Consider the following 25,882-nt stretch of genomic DNA (forward strand, 5'->3'; position numbering starts at 1 on the left):
TTGGTATATGTTGATGACATCCTTATTACTGGAGATGATGTGGATGGTATTACCAATCTCAAACTCCTACTTAGTAACTCATTCAAAATGAAAGATCTTGGGCCAGTCACATACTTCCTTGGACTTGAAATTCAAAGATGTCATCAGGGTTACTTTGTCAACCAACAGAAATATGCTTTTGATTTGGTGTCTCTTGCTCACTTGACTGATTCTAAACATGTTGATACTCCTCTGGAACTTAATTGTTGTTATAATTCAGGTCTGCCTTAGAATTCAGCCTGACTGAGTTCAGTTATGTAGAAGAAGAAAAGGTGATAGAGAAAGAGAGAGAGAGAGAGAGAGAGAGAAAGAGAGAAGAGAGAATTCTGGTTCGAACTGATAGAATCAACTTGACTTCTCCCAGTCGGCCAGTAAGTATTTATATTATTATTAAAACATGACTGAAAAGACCTATGTGCCCTTACTTAAGTTAAGAGCACATGTTCCAACACAACACTACAAATCATCAACATCAATCAATGTATAAAGACAGAAATACCCCTACGCTAACACTCCCCCTCAAGCTGGTGAGTATATATCATATACTCCCAACTTGTTACATATGTAGTCCACTCTTCCCCGACTCAAGCCTTTTGTAAATAAGTCAGCCCACTGATTTCCTGTATTAACATGTGTAGTGTCTAGCTCTCCATTCAGCACCTTCTCCCTCACAAAGTGACAGTCAACCTCAATGTGCTAGGTTCTTTCATGAAACACTGGATTAGAGGAGATATGAACTGCAGCCTGGTTATCACAATAGAGCTTCATTGGAGTGTTAATGTTGTACCCTACTTCCTGTAGAAGGTTCCTTAGCCACACTAATTCACAAGCGGTGTGCGCCATAGCCCTATATTCTGCTTCTGCACTGCTTCTTGCCACAACCGTCTGCTTCTTACTTTTCCATGTCACCAGGTTACCTCCCAGAAACGTGCAATAGCCTGTAGTATACCACCTATCAAACATAGAACCGGCCCAATCAGCATCAGAATACCCTTCTATTTCAAGTTTTCCCCCACTCTTGTATATCAGACCGCGACCCGGAGCCCCTTTTAGATACTTCACAATTCTCAGAACCGCATTCCAATGAGGAATCAGAGGTTTTTGCATAAACCGGCTTACCACACTAACTGCAAATGAGATGTCTGGTCTGGTAATGGTTAGGTAGCTCAGTTTGCCCACAAGTCGTCGGTGTATCTACCAGGGTCTTCAAACACTTCACCCATATCACTGCTTAGCTTGGTATTTGTGTCCATGGGTGTTTCAGCTGGTTTGGCACCCAACAAGCATGTTTCTTCCAGCAAATCAAGCACATACTTCCTCTAGCACAGATTAATCCCATACTTGGATCTCGCTACCTCTATCCCCAAGAAGTATTTCAGTTTACCCAGATCCTTTGTCTGAAAGTGATCCTGCAGATAAGTCTTCAGCCTATCAATACCAATGTTATCATTCCCAATAATAACAATATCATCTACATACACCACCAACAGTATTTTTCCTCCCGGAGAGTCATGACTAAATATAGAATGGTCAACTTTGCACTGTTTCATACCAAACTTCTTTACCACCTCACTGAACCTACCAAACCATGCTCGAGGAGACTATTTAAGCCCATATATAGCCTTCCTTAGTCTGCACACCTTACCATCCTCCCCCTAAGCAACAAACCCTGGAGGTTGCTCCATGTAGACCTCCTCGAGTAAGTCACCATGCAAAAAGGCATTCTTGATATCAAGTTGATATAGTGGCCACTCATACATGGCTACAAGAGAGATCACAACACGAACGGACCCTATCTTAGCAACCGGTGAGAAGGTCTCTGTGTAGTCAATGCCATAGGTTTGGGAGTACCCTTTTGCAACTAATCGCGCTTTCAGGCGTTCAACACTACCATCAAGCAGATACTTAACCGTATAAACCCATTTACAACCAACAGCTTGCTTCCCAGGAGGAAGAGCAGTGAGGTCCCAAGTATGATTATGATGAAGGGCTGAGAGTTCTTCTTCCATGGCACGGCACCACCCTGGAGAGGCAAGGGCTTCCTGGACATCTTTAGGAACAATAACCGATGATAACAAGGTAACAAACTGGCGATGGGAAGCGGAAAGGTGAGTAAGAGAAACATAATTAGAAATGGGATGAAGGGTGCAAGTACGTTTACCTTTCCGCAAAGCAATGGGTAGATCAATCTCAGATGCTAAGTGCAGTTCTGGTGCCGGATCCATTGACGGAGATGTAGCCGGAGGAGTAGTAGCTGGTGCACGTGGGCGATGTGTATACATATGACGGATAGGTGGGCGTTCAACAGGTGGTGGCACCGGAGGCAAGGATTTGGGCACGACTAGAACAAAGGGAGGAGGATCGACAACGGGAAGTGGAAGAGGAGGTGATGAGGAGGAAGAAGCATTACCAGACCCCAAAAAGAACGGAGTAGACTCAAAGAAACTGACATCAGCACACACAAAGGACCGTCGAGAACCAATATGGTAACACCTATACCCTTTCTGGGTCCGAGAATAGCCAAGGAAGATGCACTTGAGAGAACGGGCATCAAACTTGTCGTTCCCAGGACCCAGATTATGGACAAAACAGACACACCCAAAAACTCTCGGCGTAAGAGGGAACGGAGACAAAGTGGGAAACAAGACCTGAAACAGAGAATGACCATCAAGGATGAACGTGGGCATCCGATTAATCAGAAAACAAGAGGTAAGCACTGCATCACTCCAAAAAGGTTTGGGAACATGCATGTGATGCATTAGAGATCTTGTTGTTTCAAGGAGATGGCGATTCTTTCTCTCAGCCACCTCGTTTTGTTGTGGGGTGTAGGTACACGAGGTCTGATGTATAATGCCGTGTTGGTCCAGGTATTCCTAAAATGATGAGGATAAATATTCGCGGCCATTATCAGAACGAAAAACTTTGATATGGGTACCAAATTGGTTACGAATCTCAACATAAAATTTTTGAAAAATGGTAAACAATTCACTTCTTTCTTTCATTAAATAGAGCCACGTCATCCTTGAAAAATCATCCACAAAAATGACAAAATATCTATATCCATTATATGACCACTTTATAAGGACCCCAAACATCTGAATGAACTAAAGAAAAAGGACTCGACACACAGTTATCAACCCTAGAACTAAAGAGAACACGATGGTGTTTCCCAAACTGACACGACTCACAATCCAAAACAGAAAGCTGACTCAAGGACGGAACCAAGAACTTCAAGACTTTTAGCGACGGATGACCAAATCGGCAGTGCCACTGGAGAGCTGTTGAAGTTCTACCACCACCACCGTCAAGATAATACAGTCCACCTGCTTCATGCCCTCCACCAATCTTCATCCCCGTCTTGAGATCTTGAAAGACACACATAGAAGGATAAAAGGTAATGGAGCAGTTAAGTGATTTGGTCAGCTTACTAACAGAAATAAGGTTAAAAGGCAATTTAGGAACATACAGAACTGATGAGAGGGATACAGGATCTAGGTCAACATTACCAACACCACAAATTGAGGATGTGGAACCATTAGCAAGGGTGACAGATTGTGATGTTGAGCAATGAGATAAGGAGGAAAACACACCTGGAGTTCCAGTCATGTGATCGAAGGCTCCAGAGTCAATGATCCAGGGATTGGGTGTAGATGCCAGACAAGCCATACCTGAGTGAGCAAAAGTCGTCGTGTTCTGATGTGATTGGATAAACCTCTCATATTCATCACGGGGAACACTCACCATCTCCTTCATGGGACCATCTGTGGATGTAGGAGGCAACTGGTCAGATGAATGATTCTCCTGTCTAAAGCTGGAACTTGAGTCACCGGTCGCGGCATGATTGGCCCAGGTTGAGGGAGGACCATGTAGATCATAACAATAGTTGATGGTATGTCCATCCATACCACAATGAGTGCACTTCCTCGGGCCTGAGCTACGTCCTCTACCACGGGCTCCCCCTGAATCTCTGCTCCCAGTACGACCACCACCACGATTATGAGTAGACCCACCATTGCCACTTCGGCCATATGCAGAACCACTACCACCACCACGGCCAGACTGAGCTCCCCGAGCTCCACCTCTACCACCACGGCCTCTCGATGCAGCAAAGGCAGATCTATCTGAGATATTAGAGTTCTCAGTAGATCCGATAGAAATCCTCCGAAGTCGAGAAAATACCTCTTCTAGGGACGGAAGAGCTGATCCCCCTAATATTTGAGCCCGTACTGGTTCATATTCAGACTTTAGTCCCACCAAAAATCTAGTCACATCAAGCTGCTCTCTCTGTTGTTGCTGAATTTTGACATCAGAAGTGAGAGGATGATAGACATTCAACTCATTACGTATGTTCCTCATGTTGGCATAGTACTCCTCAAGACTCCGATTGCCCTATTGCAAATTAAAGTACTCTTGATAAAGCTGATAAACTCTGGTTGTATTGTCCTGCCCCAAATACAATTTCTTCGCATGGTCCCACACATCTTTGGCAGTATCAAGGAACATGAAGTTCACACTAATCCTGGGTTCCATACCGTTCCACAACCATGTGATGATCTGAGCATCCTCTTGCTCCCAGTCTTCATACTCGTGAGAGTCAGAGGAGGGTTTCTCCTCTCTGATGTGTTTTACCTTCTTCTTTGCCTTCAGAAAGACTTCAACGGATTTAGCCCAAGGCACATAATTCTCTCCATTTAACTTAATGGAGGTCATCTGAACATTCAGGTAGTCTGTAGGCACCATCACACTAGGTTTATAATCATTATTGTCTCCCATTATGTTATAACCAATTCTGCACACTTGCTGAATTCTATTATCACTGAGATTTGCACACTACACACCACTAGGTCACACCTGTCACACTGATTGCAGCACTAATTGTTGCTGGAATGTGTGCTCTTTACACCACAAACCCTAGATCACACCTGTCACACTGATTTCAGCACTTGTTGTTTGCTGAAAAGTGTGCTCACACCACAAACCCTACTCCTACAACTACCTGAAATCTCACCACTATATGATCATATATCTTCCTTCAAAAAGCACAAAGAAACCAGCATAAACCCTAGCACTTACTGGCCGAAACCCTAGCATATGGTCTGAAACACACCTCCTATTTAATCCATAACAGAAATCATGCACTGAAATCTCTTACCTTATCGCTGAAGTAACACCCATACGAGCAAGAGAGCAGTCCACACACAACAGCCGCTTCACACACAACCGCCACACACAACAGCCACTGCCCACACAGTTCGGCCCACGATTCTTCCTCTACTAGGAGAGGGCGATCTCAGAAATCACAGCAGCCGACCACATACGACCTGACTGGAGGCATAGAGACCCCCAAGGGAAGAGGGCGATCACTCCTTTTCAGCCCTTTCCCTTATCTCCAATCGAACACAGAAAAAAAGGAGGAAAACCCTAGATGGGGTGCGCAGAGAATGAACCCTAGGCAAGCAAAAATCTAGGCAGATTTAACCTGCTCTGATACCATGTTATAATTCAGGTCTGCCTTAGAGTTCGGCCTGACTGAGTTCAGTTATGTAGAAGAAGAAAAGGTGATAGAGAAAGAGAGAGAGAGAGAGAGAAAGAGAGAAGAGAGAATTCTGGTTCGAACTGACAGAGTCAACTTGACTTCTCCCAGTCGGCCAGTAAGTATTTATATTATTATTAAAACATGACTGAAAAGACCTATGTGCCCTTACTTAAGTTAAGAGCACATGTTCCAACACAACACTACAAATCATCAACATCAATCAATGTATAAAGACAGAAATACCCCTACGCTAACAATTGTAAGTTGAGTAAAGATGAGGGTGACCTTCTTCCTGATGCTACTTTGTATAGACAGCTTGTAGGTAGTCTTATCTACCTCACCATGACTAGACCTAACATCTCCTATGCGGTTCAGATTGTGAGTCTGTTTGTTTCAGCTCCACGTCAGCCTCACTATTCGGCAGTTCTCCGAATTATTCGTTATGTATGGAGCACACTCTCATATGGCCTATTTTTCTCATCCTCTTCATCCACACAACTCCGAGCTTATGCAGATGTTGACTGGGCCGGTTGTATATTCCCTGGTGATTCTCTGATTTCTTGGAAATGCAACAAACAACAAACGGTTTCCAAGCCATCTACTAAAGCCGAGTACAGAGCCATGTTTTCAGTCTATAGTGAGATAATCTGGCTTAAGGCACTCCTTCATGACATGAATATTGATCACTCATCTACTATTCCTCTGTTTGCAGACAACATGAGTGCAATCAAGATTGCAACTGTAAAGAGACTGGGCTGAATGGGCCCTAGTATCTTCTCTTGTAATATCTTTTCTTTTAGTGTTGGCTAATGGGCCTCCCTTAATGGGCCTGTTATTTCTTTTTTGTTTAATATCTTTATGTTACTGCCTAGCTGGCCGCCCACTTAAAGGCATACTTGTCATTACTCTAACTTTAATTCTTAATAAAAAAAGGGTTAGAGGAGAAAGGAGAGATGATTCGATTTCTTCTTCTTCTTCCTTCTCTTTTTGCCATCTTCTTCTCTTGTATTGCTGCTCTTACTTCTCTTCTTCCTTTTTCTTCTAATCTTCAAATTTACACCTAATATTTGAGGACTGATTTGCATCTTGGTATCAGAGCAGGTCTATTTCTTCCTTTTTTCTTTTCTTCTTTTCCCATACACCCTTAGGTTAAGAGAGTGTATGGAGAGATAGGTTCTCTAAAGTACAGAGGATCTCTGGCCTAGTTGGTAGAGGGTTTGGAGAGTTTAAATCTGGCTGGATATTGCCAAGAAGCAGTGTTGTTCTGTTGCTGCCCAAAACCCTAGCCGATTAGAGATTTTCGAAGGTACAGGTAAAGGTGAAGCTTGGGTGTGGCGCTCTGTGCTTGGGAGGTGTCTTGTGACTCCTAAAGGAGGGCGGTTCAGGCTTGGAAGAGATTGGGTAGGTCTGGTAGGAGCAGTTGCATCTTCTCTCTTTCTCCCCAACAACTGGACAGAGTAAAACCCTAGTTTTCAAGCATCTGGGTTCTGGTTTGACTTCAAGTAAGTTTATATAGACAAAATTTCTGGTTCTTTGATTTTTGTTTGATTAGTGGAGCCATACGAAAGTGAGTTCAAGCAAGTGTCGGTTTCAGGCCTTGGCTCGGTAGATTCCATTTTGACTGGTGTAACCATAATCAAGCTAGATGGGACAAATTATCTTTCTTGGGCACAGTCTATAAGAATTTATGTCTGTAGTAAAGGAAAACTCGGGCATCTCATAGGTAGTAAAGTGAAACCCAAAGAGACAGACCCTGAATTTGAAAAATGGATGCAAGAGAACTATATTGTCATAGGATGGTTGGTCAATTCTATGCAACCTCATATAAGTCAGCATTATCTTTAGATGTCTTCGGCTAAGGAGATATGGGACAGTGTTACTGAGACCTATTCATAGAAATTGAATGTAGCCAGAGTATATAAGTTGAAAAGTGATGTGAAGAACCTAAGACAGGGGGAGAAGAGTGTAGCAATCTACTACTCTATACTGAAATCCCTATGGCAAGAAATTGATGTTATGGAAACAATTGTATGGGAGAGTAAGAATGATGCTGAAATGTATAGGAAGTTGGAGGAGAGAAATAGGGTGTTTGAATTTCTCACTGGACTCAACCCTGAGTTTGACATCATTAAGCAAAATATCCTGGCCAGAGATGAGGTTACTCTTTCACAGGCATATGCTATGATAAGTAGTGAGGAGAGTAGGCGGCAGGTTCAGTTGCAGGGTCCACCTATAGAACACTTTGCACATGCTGGAATAAAGCCAAAGGGTCCTATTGAGAAAAAGGAGCAGATATGTGAATATTGCAAGAAACTAAGGAATACAAAGGACACTTGCTGGAAGCTTCATCCTAAGCTTCTCCCTGATAGGTTTAAGAATAACAACAGCTCTAAGAAGGGCAGTCAGGTAGGAAAGCCTATGACAGCTAATGTTGCTATAGTACCTGAAGGAGGAAATAAGGAGAGTGAAGAGAAATCAACCATTGAGCAGTTGGCAGCAATGAAGGCGGATTTTGAAAAGTATGGGAGGATCCTAAATCACTTGGAAGCTACGATTTCTTCATCTCACCCTTCCAACAACACATCATCTTCATCAGCATTTTCTCACTCAGGTATTCGTGCTTTTGCACATCATGCTTCAATTTCAGGTAATCATAAAATCCCTTGGATTATTGATTCCGATGCATCAGACCATATGACCAGCCTGTCTAATCTCTTCTGCTCATACCACCTTCTCTCTGGCAAAGAGAAAATATCCCTTGCTGATGGGTCTCTTGCTCCCATCTCTGGTAAAGGAGATATAAAAACCTCTAACACCCTTTATTTATCCTTTGTCCTCCATGTCCCTAAACTTAACACAAACCTTTTATCTGTTAGTAGCTTAACTAAATCCATGAATTGCAGCATAACCTTCTTTCCCACTCATTGTGTTTTTCAGGACCTGCAATCTCAGAGGATGATTGGGAGTGGCCATGAGGCGAACGGAATATACTTGCTGGACACACCGGATCGAGCTTTGGGACCACCTCATGGAGTTGCCTTAGAGTCAGTTTTGTCAGAGTCTGTTAACAAAATTTTGTTATGTCACTTTCGATTTGGTCATTTGTCATTTTCTGCTTTGAGTCATTTGTTTCCAGATATGTTTAAGGGAGTGTCTTTATCGAGTCTTCACTGTGAGTCGTGTGAACTGGCAAAGCATTGTAGACATTCCTATTCAGTAAGCAATAAAAGATCTCTTTCTCCTTTCCATATTGTTCACTCTGACGTGTGGGGGCCATATCATTTGCCAAATATGGGGGGTTATTTATCCTTTTTATTGATGACTATTCGCATTACACTTGGATTTATCTCATGAAATCCAGGGATGAAGTACCAGCTATTGTGCAAAAATTTCATGAGCTCATCCTCACCCAGTTTAACACTCATATCAAAATATTCCGTTCTGATAATGCTAAGGAGTATTTTGAGAGAACCCTCTCCACCTATCTTGAAACTTTTGGGGTTATTCATCAAAGTTCTTGTTCCTACACTCCACAACAAAACAGGGTGGCGGAAAGGAAGAACAGACATGTGGTTGAAGTTGCCAGATCCCTCTTGTTTGCATCCCATGTTCCTATAAAATTTTGGGGAGATGTTGTTCTTACTGCTACTTTTTTTATCAACCATATGCCCTCCCGGGTCCTTGACTTTAAAACCCCCTTTAGCCTTCTCTTCCCGGATGAGGATATCTTTTCTCTTCCTCTCCATGTTTTTGGGTGCACTTGCTATGTGCATATTCACAGTCATCAAAGGCACAAGTTTGAACCTAAGGCTCATAAATGTGTTTTTCTGGGATATGCTTCCACACAGAAGGGATATTGCTGCTCTGATCCAGTTCGTGGCACCCGTTTTGTATCTCGGGATGTCACCTTTGTTGAGTTGACTCCTTTCTTTAGCATTCCTCCTGAGGGGGAGAAATCTGAAGAGCCCTTTGCTATGTCTCCAGTTGTTCCTCTTCCCATTCCTCTTGAGTCCTATCATGAGGTGTCCACTTCTACCACTGGACCTACCTCCGATATTCCTACTCCTCCTCCTCCTCCACCTCATTCTCCTATAATTCCTCCTCCTGTTCTCCAAAGGTGGTACCAAAGGCAGAGATTCAGACATGGGCAGGTTGTTTCTACTCCTTCAGAAGAGCCTCTTGCTCCTCCCATCATTCCTGAGGTAACAGGTCAGCCTTCTTCTGACCCATCTACAGCTTTCCCAGACCTTGACCTTCCTATTGCTCTCTGCAAGGGCAAGCGGAAGTGTACAGCCCATTGTATCTCCAAACACCTGTCTTACAGCCTTCTCTCTCCTTCCTACTACTCTTTTCTTGCATCTGTTTCTTCCCATGTGATACCCAGGTCCGTACCGGAAGCCTTATCTCAAGCTGAATGGAGGGATGCTATGATGGCTGAACTGGATGCTTTGCATAAGAACCATACCTGGGATATTGTTGACTTGCCTGAAGGGAAGGAACCAGTGGGTTGTAAATGGGTGTTTACCATTAAATATCACTCTGATGGCTCTATTGAGAGGTTTAAGGCTAGGTTGGTTGCTAAGGGCTACACTCAAATGTATGGTATTGACTATCTTGAGACATTTTCTCCTGTAGCTAAGATGGCCTTAGTCAGGGTTTTGTTATCTCTAGCCGCTACTTTTGACTGGCCTTGAATGGAGACCTGCATGAAGAGGTCTATATGTCTCTGCCTCCAGGGGTGTATGGGACGGAAATGCAAGGCAAGGTGTGTAAACTGCAGAAATCTATTTATGGTCTCAAACAGTCTCCTCGGGCTTGGTTTGAAAGGTTTAGGGCTGCTCTTGTCTCCTTTGGCTACACACAAACTCAATCTGATCATACTCTGTTCTTGAAGAGAAATGGCTCTCTGATGACCTTCTTGATAGTTTATGTTGACGATATTGTGGTCACGGGTAATGACACTGAAGAGATCAGTAAACTAAAAGGATTTCTCAACTCTGAATTTGAGATCAAGGATTTGGGAGATCTTCGGTATTTTTTGAGCATTGAAGTTGCTAGATCTAAGGATGGTATCTTCATTTCTTAGCGTAAATATGTCCTTGACCTCCTTGCTGAGACCGGTAAACTTGGAGCTAAACCAATCTCCACTACTATTGATCCTAATCATAAGCTTTCTGCTACAGATGGTGAGCTTTTATCTGATAAGGGGGTGTTTTAGAGACTGCTTGGGAAGTTGTTATATTTTTGCATGACTCGGCCAGATATTTCCTATGCAGTAAGTGTTATTAGTCAGTTTATGCATTTTCCCAGAGATACTCATTTAGCTGCTGCAGAAAGGGCTCTGTGTTACTTGAAAAGTACTCCAGGGAAAGGTATTCTATTTGCTAAACATGGACATATGAAGCTGGAAGCTTTCACTGATGCTGATTGGGCAAGATGTATTGATGATAGAAGATCCACCTCAGGTTATTGTGCTCTGGTCACTGGGAACATTGTGTAATGGAGGAGTAAGAAATAGTCTGTAGTTGCTAGATCCTCAGCTGAAGCAGGATACGGGGCAATGGCACATGGTGTGTCAGAATTACTGTGGCTACAATCCCTTCTAGAAGAATTAGGGGTTGACTACGAGAAGCCAATGATGCTCTACTGTGACAACCAAGCAGCTATCAACATTGCACATAATCCTGTTCAACATGACAGAACTAAGCACATTGAGGTTGATAGACATTTTATAAGGGAAAGAGTTTCCTCAGGAGAAGTTTGTTTGCCATTCATCACATCAGATGAGCAATTGGCTGATATCTTGACCAAGGGAGTTCCAAGAGGGAAAATGACACACTATATAAGCAAGCTGGGCATGATTGACATCTATGCTCAACTTGAGGGGAAGTGTAAAGAGATTGGGCCGAATGGGCCCTAGTATCTTCTCTTTTAATATCTTTTCTTTTAGTGTTGGCTAATGGGCCTCCCTTAATGGGTCTGTTATTTCTTTTTTGTTTAATCTCTTTATGTTACTACCTAGCTGGCCGCCCACTTAAGGGCATACTTGCCATTACTCTAACTTTAATTCTTAATAAAAAAGGGTTAGAGGAGAAAGGAGAGATGATTCGATTTCTTCTTCTTCTTCCTTCTCTTTTCACCATCTTCTTCTCTTGTATTGCTGCTCTTACTTCTCTTCTTCCTTTTTCTTCTAATCTTCAAATTTACACCTAATATTTGAGGACTGATTTGCATCTGCAACCAATCCTGTATTTCATGAGAGAACTAAACATATTGAGGTGGATTGTCACTTCATTCGTGACCTTCTTCATGCGGGTCACATCTCTCTCCCACATGTTTCATCGGGTCTACAGCTTTCGGATCTCTTCACCAAAGCCCGATATAATTTCCTTGTTGATAAACTGATGCTTCTACCCCAGCATCAGTTTGAGGGGGAGTGTAGAAGAACTACTGAAGGGTAGTTTTGTAATTCTATTGTTCTGTACTTTATTTTTTCTTTCTTGTACAATAATAGGCGTGTACTTTAGTGTACATATCTTTTTATTCTCTTTGTAAGGACAGTCTTGTCTATTCACATAATTTTAATATAAATACATCTTTTCTGGGTTGGTTCGATCAGATTGATCAACCCTGACAGATCTGGACTTTTGTCTTTCTCTCTGCTCTCTCTCTCTTTCTCGAGCTGACACTAAAGTGGTTTATAACTTTTGCATTCTAACATTATATACCATTGCAAGTTGGACTGAAGTTCATCTTCTTTTTCTATGGAAGCTCTTTTGACAACCCAGGGCCCACAAGCAATGGTGGCGTTTTGTTTTCATAGGGAGAGGTTCTGTGGGCCTTCAGTGGTCCAACTGGAGTCGCCAATATTGTGAAAGCAGAAGTTCTAGCAGCTCTACGGGTCTGTGAATTGCTTTTCAGCTTGGCATATCTCCACTCTTGGTGTAGGGAGATCCAGCCATTGTCATAAACTGGTTAGGGACTCAGGATAGAGGGCTGTGGAGACTTAGTCACTTTCTGACTGAAGCTCATTATCTTGCTCTTCTCTTCGTTGGATCCCAAGAGAATTGAATTCTGTCATTGATAGTTTAGCTAAGGCTGGGGTGCACAGAAATGAATTGTATAGCAATAGTGTGATGTCCTGATTTTTTGTTTTTTGGGGCTCTTTGTTTATTTGTTTTAGCTTTACATCCCCTCATGTACATGTGTTCCTCTTAATATATGTTACATTTTCCTCAAAAAAAAATTCTAACGTTATACACCAACAAAGGGATCTACAATGTTGTCTTCGTTACTAAATAATGTTTGATATGAAAGATGGATATTCAGTGGTAGAAATGCAAATGCTAAGATAGATGAGTGGAAAAACTAGAAAGGATAGGATTAGGAATGAAGTTATCCATAGGAACCTAGAAGTAACTTCAATAGGTGATAAAATAAGCAAGAGTAGATTAAGATGGTTTGGTCATGTGCATAGAAGACCACCAACTGCGCCAGTTAGAAGAAGTGATTTGTTACGCATTGAAGGGGCTAGTAGCTCAGGGTAAACCAAAAAGGACATGGGTAAAAGTAGTAAGAAATGATTTAAGCACTGATAATTTAACAGTGGATATGGCTTTAAATAAAACAGATTGGCGAAACTGGATTCATGTAGCTGACCCCATATAGTTGGGATAAGGCATGGATGATAATGATGTCATGAGAGATGGATATTCTCCATTTTACATTCATTTAGGTAAAATAAGCTATGAAATAAGAAGGAAATGTCATGTATAAGTGCCCCTCAACAATCCATGGACTTTCAGAATTTGACATGCATCAGACACGAAGATGCCATCACTTTAGGAGAGTCCATGCAATACTATTCCTAGCTGTCTTGCCAAAACAAGTATAATACAAAGAGAAAAACTACTATACTTCACCACTAGTAGGTACAGATGGACAAATGAAGCCAACTACCGAAAAAAAAAGAAAAAATGACACTCAACAAAGATACAAAAAATGCAGTAATATCAATAAGACTTCTAAGGAAGATTTGACATATGGCCCAAAGCTTCACCCACTAAGAGGTGTAGGAACTCCACAAGTAAACAAGTGCAAAGATGCACAAACAAGAAATATAAAACGACATATTTTGGAATAAAAATAAATGCATTTTCCAGTTATCAAATAAAGCTCCATTTAGTTCTTACTAAACAAAAACCATAAGTATAACCTATATAAAAAAAATAAAGAAAAAGTGCATTTTTATTTGTCAGTTCACAATTATACCTCAGAGAAGCCCCAACTATCATTGGCAAAGCACTAATCTGGAAGGCCCTGCGGCGCCCAACACCATCAGCAACCCAACCACTGAGTAGAGATCCAACAAAGGCACCACCCAAACATGTACTCACAACTAGGCCTTTATTTAACAGAGGGTAGAGAAACTTTTAAAACAGACCACTGAAACAGAAATCTGAATGCAAATAAAAACCCAGTAAGCAAACAATACAGATTCATTGCAGTAAGTACCTTCAGCCAGGGTATTACCACCAAAATTAAGATCCACAGCAATGCTTTCAAGTGGTTCATTAACTACACTGTATTTAGCAAAACCAAACACCACCAATTTAACGATTCTTAGAAGAAGAATTAAAACCACAAATAAAAAACTAGAATATAAAAATCAAAAGATGATAACTGAGGTTGTGAACATGCTCAACAGACCCAAGATGGTAGCCAAATAAGAATGAAGAGATGGTTGCCACAAGTACATGTGGCAAAGAGAGCCTCCAGGAAGGGTTTGTAGCTTCTGGCTCCATACCATTCTGCAAATGAGCTAAAAAATAGAAAAAATTAGTCATGTATCATCCCAAACTAAACATATACAGATCTAAATCCAAACTCTACTTTTCTGTGGGGAAGCAACCACTTCTCCAATACGTTTGCTACTTTTCAAGAATAACCCCAACACATGAATAAGAAAAAGCTAAATATCATTAAGAAACTACTTCAACATAAATAAAAAGAGAGAGAGAAAGTGAGAGAGGAAGAGGGAGAGAGAGAGAAGAGATATCCCAGGAGGCACTTTAGTGCTACATCACCAAAGAATCACAATTGACTCCTAGATTCTCAAGTCTATCACTGAAATGATAAACTTGGTGAACGATAACTATTTTCTGCAATCTGTAATACAGGCAAAAAAATGGAAGCACCACAATAAAATGATGTGGAATCTCGACCTTTTTCTTTTTTATACAGTGGGCAGATCAAAAACAGTGAAGGGAAAGAACCATTAATGGTGTTAAGAAACGAGAAATTACAAGCACCTGGATTTTCTACTCTGTCTGCTGAATTCGTATAGTCTCTCGACGGCATCCGCTTGTACATCGAGTAAGCTTCCCATGAAGTTTGACGACCCCGCATGCCGAAAAAGGTTCAACCTAGGACTAAAACTGCAACACTAAATCAACCATCAATCCTGTGCACAGCATCCCGATACAAAGAATAATGACATTGGTCTTCCATGCCAGAGTCTTTCCTAACACATCTACCAGTATTTCAAGCAACCACACCCTTGTAGAATGGGGGAAAAGCAGTAAGTAAAGAGAATGCTAAACTAATAGCTCGCCAAATGCCAATATAAAACGCAAACAAGAAGATCAAAAGTATGAAGAACATGACAGTGCAGAGTTCTAGAGTAGATGAGTTTTATCAGGGATCAAATAAAAGAAAAACTCCCACGTCCAAAACAAGAACATGAAACTAACTCCAGTTTGCTGTAGACGTTTTAATTATTAAAAAAAATAATAGTCAATAACAAAAACAGTGGAAATTCTACCTAAAAGGCTAAAATTACGAACCTCCGTTCGTCACTAGTTAAGAAGAGCTGGCTCTAATATAATCTATTCGGATCAAAGATTCAGAAAGGGAGAGGATGAGTGAAGCAACTAGAATTTTGTATAGAGAAGAAATTCAGAATACAAACAGAATCTCCACATAGAAATTTATATCATTCGCGTGTACAATTAAATATAGTCAAAAAAGTAAATTTACAAAATATGAATTTGAATCCGATAAACCAGTTTCTGACCAGAAATCCAAAAACAGAAATTAAATGATTGGATGGAATCATTGGCCGAAATCAGGAATCTGAAGCGAATTACCTTTTCCTCAGCTTTTAAATGATTTGCAGTGATGAAAGACAAAGGCAAGGATCGAAATAAAAGTAATAAAGTCCTCAGCTTAGTGGATAATTCCTTGGTAGGAAAGAACGGAGACACCCGCCAAACAGATGGCGGTAGTTCTGAATCTTCTGACGTTCGCTTACTGGAGTCGCGAAGTCTATGGAGCAAGGAAGACCGACGAAGAAAGAAAAAGAAACATCTGGACTCTACCGCTTTGGTCGTCGTGTTAACACTTTACACCGTACATGATTACGTTTAATTCAAGGAGTTACTCGTGGTGACTGGTGGTAGGAGATTTCTCGCTTGCCAGAATGGAACGTGAAGGCCATCAACTACCCGTCACCATCGTATAATACGGCCCTGGGAGCGTGGGGCCCGTACAACTTGTCAGCTGTACAAGGTTTCAGACATCAAAGCGAGTCCGGATCTTCTACCAACAAAATACATTCCAACACCGAGATGTGCGGAGATCATGTTGGTAGGGTGTTGGAAGGTATTTTATTGGCATGAGATCCCAATTCGACCAGAGTGGATCCCAACTCGAATTGGGATAATAACATGCAACTCGACTTGGGAGATGTTTCTTATGTGTTGATACATGCTGTGAGGTCGACGTGAGGAGTGCTTTGGGAGGAATAGATTTGAACTGGGCAGAATCGGGATTTGCTCCTCAGAGATCACAAATCAGAGTCTAGATCTATTCGTAAATGCTCTTTACAGCACATTTTAGCCGCACATTAGGAACATCTCCCATTGTTGTTTGTTACCATTCATGGGAGTTGTTGTGGCTGTGAGGCATCGCAAATCATACCAATCTCACATCATATCCCACATGTGTTAAGAACATCTCTCCTGAATAACATACAAGTATGGAATATGTTTCCAATGTGCGGTTAGGATATATTGTGAATTTGGTTTGAGGAGCAAATTTGGACTCTATCATTATGGGGAGATATTTCTGATGTATAATTGTAATAGATTTATTGGGATGGTGTTGAGAGCAAATCTAAACTACTTTGGGTTGATTTCGGGTCGGTTTGGGCTTCGGGTTGGGTTATCAAATGCTAGTCCCTAACCTTAAATTCTGGTTAGGTTTGACCCATGGGTCAATTCGGGTCATCCAAAAAATAATTGAAATTTAAAAAAAAATAAAGAAAAGTTATATGAAAAATGTCAAAATTAAAAGAATTAACCTTAAAATTCGAAATATAAAATAAAAAATTTGAACATTTAACAATTTAAAGAGTAAACAATAAAAAGTAAAGACAATAGAAAAAATTAAAGAGTAGAAACTTCTAACAATGCATAAATAATCTCAGTTAGACTTGACAATTGGGTCAGCGGGTTGACCCATGACCCAACCCAACCCAGCTTTTTTGGGGTTGGATCGAGTCGGATCATTTTCACATTCGGGTAGCTAAATATGAGACCCTAACCCTGTTTTTCCGGGTTGGGTTGGGTTCAGTTCACAAGTTGGGTCAACTTTTTGCCAGGTCTATGCTATTGTATATCAATATGTGTACGAATTAGCTGCCCACAGCCCATCTCCTCCGTGCACTAGGAACATCTCCCCCGACAACCATGAGAGGTGTTCCCAATGCACAGATGGGATAGGTTGTGGGGTGTGCTCCGTGGGCAGCTGATCCATCTAACACATCATGTCTCACCATGAGATTGTGACCCTCCTCCTGTTTGAGTGATTTTGGATCTTATCCACACACCCTCTTCACGGCTCTTGCATAATCTCTCCATGAATAAATAAAACGGAAAAGTACGGTCAAGCCTAATGCAGATTTTTGATTCCCACTGCAAAGCTATAAACATTCACAAGGTCCAAAAACCACATTCTATGCACCCATACCCACCCGTGAATTGGCATCAATTCCGAGCTGGCACCTACCCCAAATGTACTTTGAGCCTACGAATTCTGACCTTGGGGTTATCGGTCATTCTCCCTAAATAAAAAAGGGTAAAATACAAAAACATCCCCTAAAGTTTCTAGTAATCATAAAAACCCCCCTTATAGTTTCATTTTAACAAATACCTCCCTTGAACTTTTGAGGAACTCGACGAAAACTCCCTTCTACCACCTTCCAAGACGGAAAACGTTAGACTGATGCACCAGTTTTTTCTAAATACCCATTCTACCCTTTTATAAATTATTTTACATACAAAATTACCAAAATAACCCTATTTTAACCCAACAAAAACGTTAGAAAATAACCACTAAAGGATATTTTTGTCAAGTTAAAACAAGGTTATTTCAATAATTATGTGTGAAATAATTTATAAAAGAGTAGAATGGGTATTTAAAAAAAAACCTGATGTAGTTTAATATTTTCCGTTTGTGTGTAAAATAATTTATAGGGGAGGTTTTTATGATTGTTAAAAACTTTAAGGAAGGTTTTATATATTTTACCCTTCAGAAAATGATGCTTCTGTAAAAATGAGTTTTATATAATCTTGGATTATCCAATCAATCTACCAAACAAGATCCAAGTGTAATTGCCTAAATGCCTACGTATTGTGTATCATTCAGACGGATATGGAATTTCGACTTCATAAAATCTGTCTTCACGTTGTTCCATTAGAATTTACAGTTATGTATTAGGAACATCTCCATACCTGTAAGTTTTTAGGGTAAAATGCAAAAATTTCCCCTGAAGTTTCTGACAATCATAAAATCCTCTCCTATAGTTCCTTTTTAACAAATACCTCCCCTAAACTTTGGAGAAACTTGACAAAAACCTCCCTTCCATCACCTTCCCAAACGGAAAACATTAGACTGATGCATTGGTTTTGTTTTTCAAATTCCCATTCTACTCTCATAAATTATTTCACACAAAATTACTGAAATAACCTTATTTTAACTTGATAAAAACATCCTTTAACGATCATTTTTTAACGTTTTTGTTGAGTCAAAATAGGGTTATTTTAGTAATTTTGTATGTAAAATAATTTATAAAAGGGTAGAATAGGTATTTAAAAAAAACTAGTGCATCAGCTTAACATTTTCCGTCTTGGAAGGTAACGGAAGAGAGGTTTTTGTTGAGTTTCTCAAAAGTTCAAGGGAGGTATTTGTTAAAATGAAGTTATAGGAGAGGTTTTATAATTGTCAGAAACTTTAGGGGAGGTTTTTGTATTTTACCTTTTTTTGAATTAAGATCTGGTCTTTACGGAACATGCCTCACAGCCACATCTCATCTTGTATTATCTCCCCATGAAAAATAAATATAAATAAGGGAGATATTCCCGATGTACGACTAAGACATGCTGTGAGGCGAGTGAGGCGCGCTGTGAGTGCGGATCCCGACTCTCATTTTTCAGGTTTTCTTTGTTGTGTTTTTTATTTGTGGTTTGCATCTATGTGCCACGAGGCACAAGCATTTTTAATCCCGAGAAATATTAAACTCACTTTCAGAGCGAACATGTTTTTTAGTTGCGTTTCTGTTGGCGCCTATTATAATAAGGTAAAATAAATAACCATTACATCGCACTTCCTGCCTACAAAGGCCACAACTTGTTTTTGCCCAATTTACTATGCATAAACACAACCGACACACATCCCCAAAATTTTCAAAGTTAGAAACACGAGCTTAAAAACCAAATCAGAAGTAAACGTATTAGTTCACCAGTGTTATTATTACTTATACATATTGTTTTAGGTAGATCTGGACTCATATTGGAATCCCAGACTGACATACGTTACCTGTGCACTCTGTGGAACAGCGTGCGTGCATCCAACCGCACATCCCAACCCTGCAGGAAGATGTTATTAATACATGGTGAGATGTGCAAGTGGAGTGTGCTCTATGGGGGCGCCAATGTGAACTTAAGAATCTGTAGAACCGGGATTCAGTACTTTTAAGACCATGCTCACCTTTTTCAAGAGTATGTATCTCTGCCCCACAATGTCCCACAGCCCATCCCCACCGTGTATTTGAAACATCTCTCGATGGTAATATCATCAAAGTCACTTGCAGCTATGCATGGAAAATATCTCTTTATGAATATAAACTTAAAAAGTACATAGATATATATCTCTAATACATGATTACAAGTGGCTGAGTACTTTGTGAGCACAGTCTTGTGAGGATTGAATCCGGTGCTAATTCTTAGTACATTAGCCAACGAGAATTCATCAAAATCAAAATTAATGCAACATTTTAGTTTGATTGGTCAAAAACACCAAGGAGAAATCTGATAGTGCTAGTCTCATGGTTTTTAAAATTTAAACCTTATGCATGGGAAAAACTTTAACTGTTGGGAGCCAATAGCCTATGCTGTTGAGATAATTTCTAGAAATACTACATTACCATGACAATGGGTAAATTAGTCACTACATCTTAATTTATTTTGACTAAAAACCAAAGCATGGGCGTGAATAGGTGAACTGCCCAGAACATGTCCAGCCCAGGAATTGTCTCAACAGCCTATGCTGTTGGGCCCCAACAGCCAAAGTTAACCCTTATGCACGGCTTTCGATTCATTGTGTCTCCACTCTCCACTTTAATGGCTTAACGCCACTTCAACACATGCACATCCACCATGCATTGGAAACATCTCCCGTGAAAAATAACTTACAAGTACGGGAGATGCTCCCAATGCATGGTAGGATGTGCGTGTTAGGCACCCTATGTGAGGAGCAGATCCGGTCTCTCAATATACAGCAATAAATCAAAGGCTGTGGTTCACCGTTTTAACGTGCAAGGCTACGCACACGGGCATAGCTGATTTTTCTTAAAAATCATCCCCGCAAGTTTTGATAAATTCTCATTGATTTTTAGCATAAAAATAAAAAATCCTTCAGTGCATGAGATCCGGACTGTTACCAACAAGGCAACAAGGGTCTTTTGGTATAAATTAGGGCCGCATACAGTGTTTCAGTAATCAGTACTGCCAATTTGCTAAACTTGCATCGCATCATTGCCTGATAATGATACATGATCTTCTTCCACTTTCCCCCATAAGTGGATCCACCGGATGAAGCCCTCACATGCCAACATAGGATCCAGTGATAATGCCCCCACACCAGTCACCAGTCAAAAAATGTGGGGCCGCAATAATTATTTAGCAGGCTGTGGAACTAATGATGCTGGCCAGACAGTCACAAAATACATGGGCTGGTCATTATTTTACACAGAATGAATGAATCCAAATTACTCCCATGCCCATGGCACGTGCCAAAACACGAGAGAATTCGGATTAACCAAACGTGATAGCTGTTCAATAGGCAATAGATGCGAAGCAGGATCTACTTCTCACAAATGAGCGCCTCACAGGCACATTCACCGTGCATTGGAAACATCTCTCATGAATAATAACTAATAAGCATGGGAGATATTCCCAATGCATGATAGAATGTGCGTGTGAGAAACAGATCCGGTCTCAATAGATGGTCCACACCAGTGATAAAATACATGGGACCCACAATGAGAAATTAAATGATTGTAGGTCCCATGTATTATTATATTACCAGTGTGGGGAGTTATCATAGCATAGGTTCCACAGCCTGCGGGAACAGCTATTTTGTTCAGCTAATCCTTATTTCAAGAGAGGCACCACGTATTGGCATGAGTCTGGATCTGCTCCTCACATCTACCTCACAACATATACCAGCTGCTCATCGGGAACATCTCCCTTGTTCTATTGGCATGGGCCTACTTGAGATGACCAAGATTCAGTGGGTACCCAAGCCCTAAACCACCTTCATCCTTTGTCAGGTTGTTCCCTTGTCTTCCTCGTGCTGCTCAATCCCCTTCTAAGCTCGCCAATGTGGGAATGACGGAACCCCCAAGCTCAAAGGCGATATTGGCATACTGGCGCTTTCTAAAAGGTGATATTAAGAATGGTATCAAAAGTTCCACCACTGATATTCCACAGAAAGCCCTGAATTTCGGTCTAGGCATTCTAATAAGTGGGAACTGGGAATCCACCCAAATGCACAGCCCTAGGCCTCGGGGGTCATCTGTCAGTCCCGCTGGAGTCACTTGCCTCTACATAGTAATGTTTACATGATAAAGTCTACAATTGCTACTCCTCAGACGGAATACAGTCAATAAACTGAGAAGTAAACAAGCAACACTGATGGCAAAACCTTGAATGAAGCAAGCTCCTAATAGATAGTAAATTCACTAAGAGAAATTTGCTTTGAAATAAAAAAAAAAAAATAGAGATGTGCAATACCATTTTGGTATTGATTTCATCTATTTCCATTTGTGATATACAACAATAAGCCTTGCTATAGACCGGAGAAGCCACATATCTATCTCCAGTACATTTAAAAACACAACCTTTGAAAATTCATCTGATCAGTACAAAAGGGAAGACCATAACCAAATTCAAAGATCAAGTGGTGGCTTTGATTGTAGAAGAGCTCAACCTTTGGATCTGCTAACAAGTAAGGACAATTGTGAAAAAGACTTCACCAAGATTGTCAAGAACCAAAAACAAAATGCACCTCGGCAGGGAAGAATACAAGTACCTTGGTCACAAGCAAGTTTACTTGCTCTCGATACATCTCCTTCATGTCCACAATATCAGCTCGAAGTTCTTCTAGCTGCAAAAATATATCCACTTGCAAAAGTCACCAATTTAGTCTTCTAAAAAAAAGGATGCCTTTTTGAATTCTTAATGTGATCATAATCAGAAATAGGACCACCAGTAGCAACTGAAAGCATGCACTTGTACACACCATGAACTGATGAACCCTAAGCCACTTAATCAAGCTTAAGTTAAAAAGTAGAAGCTTTACAATGACCTAACAAGGGCCAAGGAAATGTTGATTGCATGTCTAATCTACCTTTTCTAATTTTTAAAAGGTTTGACAGGTTAGAATTAGTTTACTTTTCCTTTTCTTAACTTATACCCGAAATAAATTCTCAGGCTTCACTATAAATAAAAACAACCTCCTCATCTGAATGTGAATTTTTATCCTTTCAAGTGGACTAATCAAATTCAACTACTTGAGATAACTTTTAAGGTTGGAAATGAATAAATGAGTCAGCAAATTTTATAACATCTATACTAGCTTTTGCAAACTCTGAGGGATATTAATAAGAATAAAATAGAAAGTGAAAAGAAAGAAGTGAGCTTTCATGCAAGTGCTGCAAGTTTGCTTCCTTTCTTTTCAACTCTTGGTGTGCTATGCTAGCTCGAACCTAATTTTTTATCCCAGTGCACCCATCAGCCTTGTACATACAGTTCATTCAAACTTAACTGGAGCTTCAGATAAAGAGGAAATGAAAACCGGGATCCAGAGCACATACAGCTAGCACATGCACTGATTTCTCAATTGCAAACAAGAAACACTTTTATTTCACGATCAGGGAAAAAGCAAACGAAAAGAAAATATTGAAAACTTTAGCCAGGTAAAGTCTATCTCTGTGTTTGTAGAACCCCACACAATATGCACCTCTTCATCACGTTCACCCATCAACTCCAGAGCTTTAGAATGCCTTCTTCGTAATGCCTCTAGCTCTGCTCGTAAGCCAGGCAGCACAGCTGACTCCATCCGTAATTTTTCAAACTGAACATCCATAAAGATTCCAGTTAAGCAATATCACAAGAAATAAGAACAGACTGAAAATTGATGTAGATTGACCTGTGCTGTCATGTTAACTAATTCCTCTGCAAGAGAGTCCCGGATGGATTCCAAGGATGTCTGGAATGAATAATCAATGTACAAATTAATGTGGATCATCACTGATCAAACAAAAATTAATGTGGATCATCTAAAATAGATTGGATATTGACATTGATAACATGAATAATCAACATTTAGAAACGAACAGTATTCCTACCCCAGACCAAATAAACTAGACTTAAAGAATGATAAGATTTTGACATAAAAGAAAAAAAAAATTAAGTTGACAATAAAAGAATTCCCACCAGAAGAGAGAAAAAATCCAAACATCATTAACGGAGAAAGATCTACTCATTAAGCTGTAAAGAAATTAGGTAGTAGAAATTACTGTGATACTTGAAGCAAAAGTACCACAGGAATACATTACAGAATTTACAGTACCAATAATGACAAACAAAGCAATGACAATTTCAGACAAGCTATACCAACAAATAAACATATTCACAAATTAAACATAACTAAAGGAAATGAAAAAGAAAATATTATGATGAATGATGCATACCAAACGAGACATGTAAGAAGCAAGTTCACCATCCTTCTGACGGAGTGTAGATTCAAAAGCACTTGGTGTCATGCTCTTTAAATAGTAAGGTGTCATGGTTGTGTCACCATGATGTTTCCGCTCAAAGGAACCATCAGATGAGTCCAAAGATGCTTGTAGGAAGAAGCTTTCTTCCATGCTGCTTAGGCTTCGAGCACTAGAAAGCTTCCGGTTGGAGAGGTTTCCTACACAACATGAAAATATAACTAATGAATATATAGAGCAAACTATAAAACCAAAAAAAAAAAGAATTGGTGCAATTTAGGCCATAAACCACCATTGTCAACATAAGGATGTGTATGCTTTGATTTTGGAGCTTGATCAGATACTGCAGGAGTTTCAAGATGAGCACTCCTTTCTAAATCTAGCCTCATAGTTTTCTCCCGTTCAAGCTCCTATAAGAAGGTACTCAAATCAGGATACTTGAATTTCACAATGAAAATAAATGTCAGGATCGTGATACTCTACATAGAATCTTGAATGAACACTGAAAACAATGGTTTAACAGATCCAACATACTCATCACAAAGACTGGATATATAAGCAAAAAACTTATGTCATATTTTTTAAAGTAAAACATTGTAAACAACAAAAATACAAGACTATAAATGTTTATATTTTCCCTGATATGTTCCATCTCAACCATAGCTTGAAAGCATCCAGGTAAGAGGAAAACTGGTAACCTCACATACCCAAAAACTTTGTCCCAATAGTTCTCTTTTCATATTCTTGAAAGCATCAAGAATATTTTCGAGATTATCCCAGGAAAAAGATCTTTTTTTTTTCGGTAAGAATCCCAGGAAAAGATCAGGTTTGGACGTTTTTTCCCTCACTTAAGCCTCATCTCCTTCCGCATATGGTTATTAACTGAATATAGTTCCAGCAAGTGTGACAAAAAAAGATGAGGTTTTAGCTTTACAAAAAAATTTTTGGCATTTCATGTCTCCCTAAATATGGACATAATGTATATTTTTTAGCATGTCTCAACATTTAAATATGCAAGATAAAAAAATAAAGAAGAAAAAATAGGCATCCACTTTGCATCATTGGATACAGGCATAACCAGAAATTTTCTCAGGGAAGAGGGGCTGATATAAATGTACAAAGAAAAGGTTGTATATAAGTTGCATTTTGTCCTAGTAAGGTTTTCTTTTTTTTCCTATGCAGCCTGACAATCCCTGGACTCAGCCATGCGGCCCATGGAAGACTCAAGGCCCAATACTACTGGACATCCTCAAACTCGCTTTAAGCTTGCATACAGTAGTCGTCCACATCAGCACAACTAAGTCATAACAAGTTGTTCTTCCTAAAACCAACTCACTAGAGTTGAGTAATGCAATAAACCATAACCAAGATTTAGCCATGTAAGTAGATAAGATGGAAAAGGCACACAAAGAACATTCAAGCATATAGGAAGGGAACTTTTATTACAAATTGGAGAATAATTGCATAGGGAAGACTGGTTTTGACTTCCCATCAACTCCTTCAAGGAATTTTATTGGAATGACAGAAGAGAGAAACTAATTATTAAAAATGGGAACTCTGACTGCATTCCACCAAGTAAACTGACAAATTAATAGTAGAAACTATGTAACAAGATGGATTTTTTTTATTTGGCCTTCTGATTTCAACAGTATGAATTGATTGTAATAAACTAATGCAGATGCTACGAGAAATTCCTGGGAGCGTAGAATATCTGAGATGCCTGACAGAGAAAAAAGCCTAACAGGAGTGGATAATATCCAGGTGGCTGTCGATAATGATCTTGGAAACCTAAACAAGTTTCAAATTTTGAACGAAGACACTTTCTTAGAAAAATTGACACTCAAATTTCTTGGAAAACTGGAACAATTACTGGTTTCAGGGCCCGACAACTGGAGAAAATTGGGAGGGTTGGAGAGCACTAAGGGAAAGACTAAATGGGAGACTTTTTGAAGATTCAGATCGGAGGG

At 40.0% G+C, this 25,882-nt stretch overlaps 2 protein-coding genes across 6 annotated transcripts in view; both read right to left on the reverse strand.

Moving 5' to 3' along the window:
• LOC104595156 (putative plastidic glucose transporter 2) overlaps positions 1 to 16,064 on the reverse strand; it is a 33,986-nt gene extending 17,922 nt beyond the window's left edge. For 2 of the 4 annotated variants that reach the window (XM_010255757.3, XM_010255756.3), the window contains exons 1-5: positions 15,724 to 16,064; positions 14,887 to 15,012; positions 14,285 to 14,396; positions 14,090 to 14,157; positions 13,847 to 13,979 (exon numbers count right to left, since the gene is read on the reverse strand). In XM_010255757.3, coding sequence (XP_010254059.1) covers positions 13,847 to 13,979; positions 14,090 to 14,157; positions 14,285 to 14,396; positions 14,887 to 14,983 — 410 coding nt within the window. In that variant the 5' untranslated portion in view covers positions 14,984 to 15,012; positions 15,724 to 16,064. Of the gene's footprint in view, positions 1 to 13,846; positions 13,980 to 14,089; positions 14,158 to 14,284; positions 14,397 to 14,886; positions 15,134 to 15,723 lie in introns of all 4 variants that reach the window. The other 2 variants (XM_019197385.2, XM_019197386.2) reach the window with 2 other exon arrangements.
• Positions 16,065 to 21,842: 5,778 nt separating this feature from the next.
• The window catches only part of LOC104595157 (golgin candidate 5-like), a 64,488-nt gene continuing 60,448 nt past the window's right edge, over positions 21,843 to 25,882 (reverse strand). For both annotated transcript variants that reach the window (XM_010255758.3, XM_010255759.3), the window contains exons 15-20: positions 24,208 to 24,325; positions 23,892 to 24,115; positions 23,348 to 23,407; positions 23,159 to 23,272; positions 22,229 to 22,303; positions 21,843 to 22,134 (exon numbers count right to left, since the gene is read on the reverse strand). In XM_010255758.3, the coding sequence (XP_010254060.1) occupies positions 22,093 to 22,134; positions 22,229 to 22,303; positions 23,159 to 23,272; positions 23,348 to 23,407; positions 23,892 to 24,115; positions 24,208 to 24,325 (633 nt within the window). In that variant the 3' untranslated portion in view covers positions 21,843 to 22,092. The remainder of the gene's footprint in view (positions 22,135 to 22,228; positions 22,304 to 23,158; positions 23,273 to 23,347; positions 23,408 to 23,891; positions 24,116 to 24,207; positions 24,326 to 25,882) is intronic.

Source organism: Nelumbo nucifera, chromosome 2 (assembly GCF_055504915.1).
Source record: "Nelumbo nucifera cultivar China Antique chromosome 2, China Antique-T2T, whole genome shotgun sequence".
Classification (NCBI taxonomy): Eukaryota; Viridiplantae; Streptophyta; class Magnoliopsida; order Proteales; family Nelumbonaceae; genus Nelumbo; species Nelumbo nucifera.